Source organism: Podarcis vaucheri (assembly GCF_965113315.1).
Source record: "Podarcis vaucheri genome assembly, chromosome: 3".
NCBI lineage: Eukaryota > Metazoa > Chordata > Lepidosauria > Squamata > Lacertidae > Podarcis > Podarcis vaucheri.
This window is the reverse complement of record NC_138761.1, coordinates 38,147,397-38,159,548: the sequence shown is the minus strand read 5'-3', so window position 1 is coordinate 38,159,548 and position 12,152 is coordinate 38,147,397. Positions and strand designations below refer to the sequence as shown.

At 40.2% G+C, this 12,152-nt stretch overlaps 1 protein-coding gene across 1 annotated transcript in view; it reads right to left on the bottom strand.

Moving 5' to 3' along the window:
- The window catches only part of KIF6 (kinesin family member 6), a 141,599-nt gene extending 132,578 nt beyond the window's left edge, over positions 1-9,021 (bottom strand). Inside the window, exons 1-3 of the mRNA XM_082214819.1 lie at positions 8,889-9,021; positions 6,698-6,807; positions 5,166-5,240 (exon numbers count right to left, since the gene is read on the bottom strand). Coding sequence (XP_082070945.1) covers positions 5,166-5,240; positions 6,698-6,807; positions 8,889-8,954 — 251 coding nt within the window. The 5' untranslated portion in view covers positions 8,955-9,021. The remainder of the gene's footprint in view (positions 1-5,165; positions 5,241-6,697; positions 6,808-8,888) is intronic.
- Between the last annotated feature and the right edge of the window lie 3,131 nt (positions 9,022-12,152).

Below are 12,152 nucleotides of genomic sequence, written 5' to 3'. Positions count from 1 at the left end.
GCCCACCAATCTCCACCCTCTCCTCAAAGTGGTTCTCCCATAAAATTAGTTGTTGTCCAGGATTCTAGGCAAACTTGTGTAATGCTTGTAAGGTACTGATCCCAGGACTCAAGTTAAGCAATATATCACTTAGATCTACATACACAAAAAAGATGTTTGGCACTTGCAGTTTAAGTTGCGATTTCAAAAGAAGACAAACTTGTGTTACAACAAGTTACTGTGGTTATGCATTCTTTAAAGTAAGCTACAATAACACAAAACTCTGCAAACTCCAGTAATAAATATTCTGGTCAGAATATACGAGACAGAGTGCACTTAGCTAGGTTAGGAACGTGCTGTTCCAGATGCTGTGTAAATATAAAACTAAATGACAACTCTTGTTCCAAAGAATTTATAGTCAAAAATACCAGAAGCAATAAATGATCTATAACTGGAAAACTGACAATATCTTTCTTTTCAGTATTTGGGTAGCATAAGTAAGTTTTAAAAACCTTTTATTCATGTAGCCACTGTGTTGGAAACTATTCTGTCTGCCAGTTAAATCACCCAGCAACCTACTGTACCAGCAAAAATCACCTACATGTCCAGAATCAACATGCTACAGCTGCATTCAATCGAGCCACAAAACAAGTTCAAGAGGACGGAAAATGTGATATGCTACACCACAGCTGAATGGCTGGGACAATGAACAAAGAATAATGGGCAATAGCTGTTCTTTGTGGGAGAAGGCAACGAAGAGTGACACATACTCTCCTACACTACACGCAAAATAAAAGCCACCCTCTCCTTCATAGTTTGTTTTATGTGTGAATTAGCATTAGGCATGGTAAACCAGGGCTGCTATCATAAAACCAGTAAGTGGGTTTTCATCCCTCATCGTCCTAGTTAGTGCTAATGCACATGTAAAACCTGATTGGCATTAAAGAAAGCCACGGAAGGGAAGGTAGAATTCACATGCAGAGAAGAGGATGGTGCACACACAAGCCCACAGCACACTCCCAGTCTCCGAACTGTATTTAGGAAACTGTGAACTTCTGCTGCATTCAGTCATAAAAGAGCCTTTCTTAACTTTGAGTTCTTTCCATTTTAATACAACATCCATTTAACATAATAGCTATAATATAATATAATATAATATAATATAATATAATATAATATAATATAATATAATATAATATAATAGCTCTAACATAGCTGAGAGAACAGGCTGACTAGCCAACAATACCTGTGTAATAAATTCAAGACTGGGTCCTCATCCCCACAACTGGGTGTGCTGGTTTTACTCCATGACCCTCCGACTTCCTGGTAATTCTATGGTCACCAGTCCTAATCACCATATGGGCATCTGACCATATGAGACAGACAATTTTGCCATTTGAATCTCACAGTATAGTCTCGTCTGAGCATTCTCCAAGGTCCAGTAACTTACTAGCTAGTTAGCGCACATGGCTTCTGCTGTTGTGCATCTTGTTCTTGTAAGTGGTATCCCTTGATGGAATGCTGGAGCTCTCTAGGGGATTTTTTTACATACTTAAAGTAAGTCAAATAAGTTAAAGAACCATTAAATGGTTAAATTTCTTCCATCATTGCACGACTTAAGCGTCACAAGATCAGTTGTTCTATATTCATAACGAGTTCAAAGTGCTAGAAACCAACACTGGAAACCATCATTTTTGTTCTGATTTGCACACAAGTTGCACTCAAACGAGTCCTACTTTGGATGTCATGGGAAACTGATTCACCAAACCAGGTAGTCTATCTCAAGTAAAAAGAGCAGGAGGAGAAGAGAAAGGAAAGGAAAGAGGAAATGCTCAAACTGGTAGCTTGTTCCTGCTCCATTAAACCATTGTTTGTTGGAGCAACAATGTTACCTATGAACCTGGTCAGAAAGCAATATTATATGTTAGGGGAAATGCTTAGAACAATGGTGGACAATGGGTAGGTTATCAGACACGTTCACTTCCTGAGGCAATTTAATCTGGCCCCTAACAGAGCTATTAAACGTTACTCAAGGCAACAAAATTGTCTACAGTTTCACTTATAAAAGAAAAAAAAATGTTTTAAAGTTGTAAATAAATATTCAGGATACTGGCAAGTCATGAGAAGTTCAGCTAATATGAGTAAATACAGTTCTGACCCTCTGACTACTATCTGGGGAATGAAGGGATGTCAGAGAATACAGAAACTGCTTAAGGTAAAGGTAAAGGGACCCCTGACCATTAGGTCCAGTCGTGACCGACTCTGGGGTTGCAGCGCTCATCTTGCTTTATTGGTTGAGGAAGCCGGCGTACAGCTTCCGGGTCATGTGGCCAGCATGACTAAGCCGCTTCTGGCGAACCAGAGCAGCACATGGAAACGCCGTTTACCTTCCCGCCGGAGCAGTACCTATTTATCTACTTGCACTTTGACATGCTTTCGAACTGCTAGGTTGGCAGGAGCAGGGACCGAGCAACAGGAGCTCACCCTGTCGTGGGAATTCGAACCGCCAACCTTCTGATCAGCAAGTCCTAGGCTCTGTGGTTTAACCCACAGCATTTAAAATGTCTACTCTAGCAAAAGACTAGAGAACCAAGAAATGTATCAGTCACATCACTGAAACAAGAAAAACAATACAGTGTCTTAACATTACCCAACCTGGTGTCTTTCAGACGTTTTGAGCTATAACTTCCATCAGACCCAAGCTGAAAGGAGTTGTAGCCTAAAATATCAGGAGGACAACTAGTTGGGACAGGCTGCCTTAAGTAAAATAGCATTTCAAATGAACCTAAAGAAGTCCATGTAATCCAGAGCTTTCCAAACTATGTGCCGTGACACATTAGTGTGTCGGCTGCAATGTGTAGGTGTGTCACACAAACGCTCCCTACGCTCCTCCCAGGGCTGAAAAGGGGTTAGTTTAACCTCTGGTTTGCTAGTAAAACTGAATCACTATGTCATGAAAAGATGCATGTCTAAAAAGTGTATCACCAACATGAAAAGTCTGGAAAGCTCTGATGTAATCTAAGCAAATCAGAAGATTAAAAATCCAACCTCACAATGGGGCTTGTTGTCAAGTAACCATGAATGGAAGTGCAGTCTGAAACAGTTAAACAAATGGAATACTGCAAACAAGGGGGGAAGTTCAAAGAAAGACAAAAATAGGAAAAAAATGATTCAACTCTTCATCCTGCCAACAAGACACTGAAAACCTCTAATTAGCACCATGCATGTCCTCTCCTTTTATCATATTTTGACATTGTTCTGGATTTATTCTGTTGTAATACTGAATTTAGCCTCCCCGTGATCATATGACAAACAGCCTTGGAATGCTACTGAAGAACTTCATTGATATTTCTGTTGTGTTACTTTCCTAGAAACACATCAGCAAAGCTGTTCCCTGACTTACTGGTATACTTTTATCTTCATAAACATGTTGGTCTGAGCCTCTAGAAAATGGATCTGACAAGCTGGCATACCAACCTTGTCTGCATATGTTTTTTAAAGATAATAAAACCAATGTTCATTATGAAGAACCACACAATAGCAAAATAGCAACAATTAATCTAATTGTAACAACCTGTAAGGAAATTTTGGCATACTCAATTATAGAATGAACAGCAACTGAAACACCACGCAGTGAAGAACACCATAGAATATGAACACATCTGTAAATACATACTTCAAAAATAACATTGTGCATAACAGAATGTTTTTTTAACTGTGTTTAGAAAGCCCAGTTCAAATAATGAGCTATGTTGCAATAAAACTGCAATTACCAGCAAGTGATAACATCCTGCACTTTTATAAACCAAAACAGAACAAGTGTTACTCAACTATGGAAACAAACAGTTTAACAATGGGCTAAATTACAACATAGTTTTAAAAGAACACAAACATTGCAAGAAAATATTTTTCTGTCTGTTGACTGACAGATTTAATTCACATATTTGTTATTTCTCCAAAAAGTATTTGAAGCCATATTTGGGGGGGAAACAGATGATACATAATCCTTCAATTCCAAAATAAGAACACAGATTTAAAAAAAAAAACCCTAAACAAAAACATGTGAAGGAGTGTCAGTTAAAAATTAAGGCGGGTTCAGCTTTTAATTATTACATGAGACTTTACCCATTCATAGGGCTCATTTGCATACAATGCTAAACTATGGTTTAACACCGTAAAGACAAGGCACACAGAGCTGGTACTCTGCCACCTCTCCTTCTCCCATGTGGTCGGTAATTCAACCAAGTTTACATTTCCAAGGATCTTCGCTTAGCGTTATATGCAACCAGGACTCATAGCTTACAACAAGCAACAGGCATTTGCTAAACAAGCCACCTTCAAAACATGGATAAACCATGATGAAACATAGCCCCATAGTCATTGCAGGAAGTGATGGACTGGGAGGCAGGAGGCAGCCTGCCTGGTGCAAGTTCTCCTACACCTACTTAGTATGGGAGCAGCCTCTTTGTTTCCTCTCACACAAATTAAAATGTAGCTTCTAATAATGGTGACAGTAACCCACTTGCTCAAGTTAAGAGAAGGACTGAAGGATTGTGCAGCTGGACACTTTCATCAAAATGCCCATTTACAACTTTTAGCTCCCTAGGCTGTCCTTGATGGATATAAGATCTAACTACTTATGAGCCTATTAGTAATTGTTAAAGCAATTATTCCAATTCTTATAAAAAGTAACCAAATTTTATGTTGATTATTTTGCCCATTATGAATTTAAGTAAGAAAGTCTAGCTTATAAATAGCAGCCAAGCAGTGAAAGAAGTTAGCTTTTAACAGCTACCTTGGAAATGTGGACTCCAGTGGAACCTGGCATAATATCATATGCCAGCAAACACAAGGTTAGGGAGGAGTAAAATTCAAATATAAGTCACTTGACTAAGGCCACATAATTAGACACAGAAAGCAAACGAGATGACAGAATTCTGTGATAATAAAATGGAGTGTTTCACTTCCAGGTATAGGTGACAATGTACCATTTTGGATGCCTCTCCAAATAAATAAGTGCATTACTTTGCACTGACGCCCCTTGATGAACCACATTGGCCTATTGATTTCAAATTACTTTTGGGAACAGCTAAAAACCATTCACAGAAGGCATAACCTCTAGGTGATTATTAGATGCTGATTTAATTAAAGAAATTACACAGATTTTTTTAAATAATCAAACTTACCATTCCGCAACCGGCTTGGCAATGGCTTCAAAAATTTCATCCTGTTTTGATTCCTGATCAAAAACTTTCTGAAATCTGCAAATTATGAACAATTGGTCATGCAAATCTTAAACACTACTTCTTTTTTTATTTTAAAAAATATGTTTGTAACTAAGTCAATGTTTACATCACTGAACTTACATAACCCAGTACAATGTTTTCCCTGTAGTCTTTACTACACTATGCTGTTGTGCTATTGTATCCACAAAAGACTGTAAACACTGCTGCTTTGACAAACACTCTACAATAAAATCCTCTGATAAAATTATACTGCTTAGAAAAAAGCAAACTGTATTTTACTACTGTCAAGGGGATCAGTGCTTCCAAATGGCCTCACACAGGACTTGTATAATTAACCCAAGAATCAAACAGATCATATAAACAGTACAAATTATTTTCAGTTTTCTTCTACAGAAGAAGAAAGGGAAGTCATTAAGGAAGTTATTTTAGTCGAAGATCCAATCCTTCAAAAGAATTGTACCCAATTTGCAACACTTAATACAAATCTTTTAGCATCTTAATGTAGCATCATATTTACAGCAGGTTTTTTTAAAAAACGTGACAGCAGCAGCCTCTGCATAAGAATAGGAGAACCCTGCTCTGTGGAACATTTCTGTCAAATATGTGTTCCACCTACTTCTTTAATAGAAACTATTCTGAACTACTCCATTTTTTTCTACTACAAATGTTTTGGAAGCCTTCAGGTTTCTGGTTCTCATGTCCATTCACTTCAGTATAAAGCAGAGAGAAGTTAATGTTATGTAATGGCTTTGAAATCTAAAACAAAACAAAAGCTACTACTTCATCACTAAGCCTTAATACTTAATTTCAAAATAGTTAGCAAATTCATTCTTCATAATTCTAGACTGTTTTAGACTGCTTTCAGCATAATTATAGCATCCTTCAACAATATCAATAACCGTCATTCATTCCCAAACAAGGAAATTGAAACAGACAGGAATGGTACTTTACATTGCAATCTCAAACTCATTTACCCAGAAATAATTTCAACTGAATTCAATTGGATTTAGGTTTGGTGGGCCTTATCAGGCCCATGGGATGGAGGTTCCTCACCACTACCCTAGAACAGCACTCCTTTTAATTCCATGCACATTTATTTGGGTGTAATCCCATTATTTCCAAATGAAGATGCATGCAATCAGGCAGTAAAGGTATCACTTCTAACTCTTTTCTCTCCCTACAGTACACAACAGAGTTGCCTTATGATCACATGGTATAATAGCACTACTACAAAACAACATGCAAGGATAACCTATGAAAATGCCACCCTATAACATTCTCTGTGAACACCCGCCCCTCCCTGCCTTTTAGCACAGGGTTCAGTGGGCGGGGGAAAGGATTGCAAACTATAAAACAACATGATGGAACATTATCAGATGGCATTTTTGTGTTTTGCCATTGTGCCATTCACAATGTTCAAACATACAACATTCCTAAAATTAACTATGTACCAAGGGGACAAATTAACTTACTTAAATTTGTAGCTTTCTCGTTTGTTATTGACAAATCCATCTGCCAAATCACGTGGCACAATAATCTCCAAACTGAATGCTGATGCCTCATCTTCTTCAACTGAATATATCTACAAAATAAATATGGAGTCTTTTAATATGTTATTTGTATTGGTGAAATTCCAATTTATTTATTTTTTTCAGAATACAGCATAAATTACCCTTAGACCTAAAACTGTAGACTCTATGGACAACTTCCAATAGGCTTTTTAAAAAAGAGAATATATCTAATAGTAATACCAATAATGAAACCAGTAATATCAAGAAGGGTCTATATTCACATCTGTTACCAAATTATACACAAATAAGGAAAATATATTTGTATGGAAAACATTGAAATCTTACACATGCAATGTATAGAGGAATATGGCAGGATAATAAGCCAGATCTTCACCACCTATTAAATACAGAACTGTGTGTGTCATATCAAATGTAAGTTCCAGTGCGATTTTTCTAGAAAAAGAGTTGTCGGAACTCATCATGAACACCTCCCTTGTTCTCTTAAAATAGCAGTGGTGCCCACCCGAGAGGTGCTGAAACAGCTCTGGTGAGCTCCAGCTGAAAAAAGACCTGTTAAGCCCTACTCCAACTACCAAACAAGTCTTGCAGGTAATTACCAGGGACTATGATTGCCATAGTGAGCCAATTAGGGCAGGGGCTTCATGGTGCAGATAGATACCATAGGTTGTTATTTTTTTCTGGCAAGTTCTTTGCATTTTAAAAAAACTTGCATAATAGCAGGTAAACCATTTCCTATTAATCATAGTTGGCAGGGGGAATTGAGGAAAGAGTTTCAGTTGCAGAGTTGTCTGCCATTCAACAGTTAAAGATACGCAAATACATAATTTAATTGATTCTACAGAACGTAATGTCATTTATTTATTTACTGTTCTGTACAGTCATACCTCGGGTTGAATGTGCTTCAGGTTGAGTGCTTTCAGGTTGCGCTCTGCGGCAACCCGAAAGTAACGGAGCGCGTTATTTCCGGGTTTCGCCGCTCGCACATGCGCAGACGCTCAAAATGACGTCAAACGCATGTGCAGAAGTGGCAAAACAAGGCCGACGCGCCGACGCGTCTTACGTTCTATTCAGGATGCGAACAGGGATCCGGAACAGATCCCATTTGCATGCCGAGGTACCACTGTATTTACAATTGATATATGGGGGAAGGATCATTAAGAGATGTCCAACAGTGGAATGGACTTTGTCTGAAGGTGGTGGACTCTCCTACGTGGAAGGTTTTTAAGCTAAGGTTGACAAGCCATCTGTGATGTATGATCTGGTTGAGATTCCAGAATTGTAGGGGGTTGGACGAGATGACCCTCGGGATCCCTTCCAATTTTACAGTTCTAGGATTCTATCATCATCATCATCATCATCATTATAACTTTGCCAAAGCATTCAGAGTGTCACAATCAAAATCCCAACTCCCAGGTATCCAACAACCCATTCTAATGGTGATAGTATATATATTTATACATATTCCGTTTAGGGCCAAAACAAGCTGCTATGACGAATATGGGTTAAATTCCCATGAAAACGTACAACCACAGGAGCCAAATCCTAGAGGCCAAGGGGCCAACCCTCAACAAATTGTTTGATTGGGCCAGCCCCCCCCCCAAAGATGATGGGCGTTGCTGTTCAGTTTGAATGCACCGTCTCATTTGGTCAATTATGTGGGGTGGGGCTCACCTGCCCCCCCCCAATATTTTATTGAAGTTGGCACCCCTGCTTACAACTTCTACTTGTGTAGGATACAGAAAAAGAAAGGGGGAAAAACCCAGCTGGAAATGAGTTCTTTGATGAGTGATTCAACAGACCAGAACTTTATGGTGATTCTACCAATCACGTGAACAGAAAGATCGTCTGGATTCGCTCTCGACGCGCCTGCGACTGCCTAAGGCGGCGCATTCGCTTCTCAGGCATCAGCCACACCAAGCCACAACTTGCTCAGCGGGCCGCCCTCCTCGCCTTCCTCTTCCAGCTCGTCTCCACAGCAGGGTCCCCTCCATCCCTTCCCTGCCAAAGGGCGCCCCTCACATGCAGCAGCAGCCACTCCACCCCCCCCCCGTGACGTCCTGTATATTTATTTATTTATTTATTCGTTCGTTCCGTCCCTCGGACGCAGCTGGTTCGTCCCCGCGCCACCTACCCCCGGCGGCTGCCTCCTGCCGAGGGGCTTGACCCGGGCATAGATCTGGATCGTTTGCTTCACCATCTCCGCAAATCAAAGCTTTGTCGGGGCGAGAGAGCGGCGAGGGGGCGCTAGGCCCTCCATAGCAACGGTAACCGGGCAACGCTACCCAGAGTGCCTTGCGCCGCAAGCGCGCGAGGTGTGGGGGTGTGTGGAGAAGCCTTGCATCGCACCGCGCATGCGGAAAATGAGAGCGCGTTGTTTGTTATTGCCATAAGCTGCATTATACTGTATATGTATTACTTGTTGACTGACACTGATAGATCCTCATGTGCGCTGCTTCAAACACAGGGAAAACACAATGGGTTGCTTCCAACGTTAGAACAGACTTAACTGCAATGACTTGGCAGGGCTGACTTAGGTCCATTCTTTTTAATGGGTCTGTTCTGGTTAAAATGTTTCTGGATATACAACAGCCCAATAATAGCGGCATCTGTCACACGCGCACACTGCCTCCTTTGTGCTTCGTCACTCTCGGGTGGGGATTTGCTCTTCCTGACAAGCAGGCAAAGTTTCTCAGGCGCCTGCTCCTTTCTGAAATTAAATCACAGCCGCCATGACGCAGCGTGCACGGAGCATGTGAGTTATGAATGTGCCGCTTGTGATGCAATCGTTGTGCTTTAAATAATAAATAAATAATAACTATTCTGCCTGCTACTCCGGTGTCGGTGCCAGACTATGTTGCGCCCTAAGCTATTGCAACGCGCGCGCCCCTCCAAAATTGCTAACTTCAGTTTTAAAAAACAGATATATTGTAGCAAAACTGAAAAGCACAAAAACTTGAAGCTGCTAATTTTATTTTAAATGGCAGGAATAAGTAGCACAACAACCTTTGATTGTCTTTCTCAAATACAAAAGAAAATGTTTTAGCACACAAATCATTTTGAATAAACTTGTGAATTGAGTCTCTTAAACGTTTCGATTTCAGGCACATCAAAATATCACCTTAGGTGCCTTTTCCTTTGCCCACTTTGTCACCGATTCCTTTAGTTTAAGTCAAGTGCTGATGCTCGGAAATCTTCAAAGTTATATACTTGCCAAGCCAGCTATTCCCTTTTGCAACATTGTTGAGCATAGGTACATTTTATAAGTCTGAGTTTTGAGAAACTGCATTCAAAATATAAAATAAAAGTAAAATATTATCAGAAATTTATAAGATGTAACAAAAACTACTCTGTATCAAACCATGTCCCTCAAACGTCAGTACTCTGATGTCTAACCCAATGATAGCACTGGCCCTGACCCCACCCACTTCCTAGGTGATATATTGAAAGGATAGGAGAGATCATAAATAGAGAAAATTAGTGGCAATACTGTATGGGACAGGCAGGAAACTGATATACTGTATAGAACTGCTTTAGCTGTGGTTGTGATTGACATTATTGCTCAAAATCAGGCACACCAGTAGTTTGTATGCAATGATTACACACAGGTGTGGTGTGATAATGCAGCTGATAATTGCTGAGAAATGCTACATAAGGGATTTAGCAAGCCTCAACCATAGTTGGTTTGTAAAGATTAAAGCCAGCATCAGGGATCAGACATATGGTATATTTATTTGCAGCTGTGTTCAGAAATTTAAAATAAAGGGCAGATAGTATGAAAAAAATTCCTCTGGTAAGGGGGGGAAAATATTTTTTTACATTCTCTTTTCATTCCTACAGCTGTTTTGTTAGAGCAGGGCTCACTGAATTTATGCAAATTGTAGAAAGTGCCTCAACATTTAAATACAACGGCAAATAGAACGTATGATTAAAATAATGAGACATTCATGTTTATATTACCTGCTCTTCAAGTTATTATAAGGGTTATAAGGCTTATTTCAAACCAGAATTTGCTTCAAAGTGGTTCTTTTTTCTTGGTGTTGTGAGTGGATTGGACATGTGTGGTTTATTACTGAAGCAGGCAGCATCTTTCTTGGCCCATAAAAATAATGCTTACCATACATCCACAGGAGACCTAGAGCACAGGTTGGCAAACTAAGGCCCAGGGGCTGGATCCAGCCCAATTGCCTGCTGGATCTGGCCCACAGATGGTCCAGGAATCATTGCGTGGGTCGGTGTGAATCTGATTCTGATCATCCAAGCTGTGCCATCGCCCCCCCCCCAACACACACACTGTGGCGGCACCTCCTCCCTCCCTCCCTCCCGCCTCCTGGCTTCTCCTTGCCCTGTGGAGGAAGGGAGCTGGGATTTGATTGGTACCAGCAGCAGCAGCGTGATCACGTGAGCGGCTGCATTTAAAGCAACCCCTCTCTAGAGCTCTTTTGCACGCCGCTCATAATCCCTCTGCTGCCGCCATCTGGCCCCCCACAAGGTCTGAGGGATAGTGGACTGGCCCCCTGCTGAAAATTTTTGTTGACCCCTGACCTAGAGGAGTATTGGCACCATAGACACAAGGTGGTTAAGAATTGCTCTTGAAAACTGCTTAACAATGAAAAGTTTTTTTAAAAAAAAAGTAAAGCGGTTTAAGTAACATCACACAGCTTGATGTGTCAAGTAAATTACATTTTTTTTAAAAAGCAACAACTCCTTCCAACAACTCCCCATCCCAATGACTGGACATCAAGCTTTGTTACATAGCAGCTTCTGATTTATTTTTTTTGCTTAGAATCAAAAAAGACATTGAGATGCCAGGGTTGCTTATCCTGCACAAATACACAGGCATAACAGCTTTCATTGGGCATTCAAAACTGAGGTTTCTCTGGTTGAATCCAGACTATTGGGAGCTATGCAGGAGATGCTTATCTCATAAGGTGTGGTGCTCTGAAGCTCGGGGGGGGGGCGCGGCAGTTTCACCTCCAGATTTCTAGATGGGCAGAGGTAGCCACTTGGAACCCCATCTAAAAATCCACCCACAAATTATCCCCTTCTAAAATTAATCCCACTGTTGCATGTTTGAATATAAGGATCCCATTCATATTTTTTTACCATAACTAGCAGCCGCCAATAGATTTATGTACTATAAATTTGTCTGTCTCGACCCTTTTTTAAGTGACCTTTTGACAGAAGCTATACCTTGTACCTGTTGCTACTCCATGTGACAAGTCTGATGGTGTTGAGGGAAATTAATGTCTCTTGTTTCAGTCTCAGTTTTCAGTTTCCACAATTCCTTTTTAAAATGCTTTTATTTTCTGACTAAAAGCTTATTTCAAAACGGAAATGATCCAGCCTCTGATCATTTTAGCTGCCCTTTTATATATGTTCCCCTGTATCACAGTAT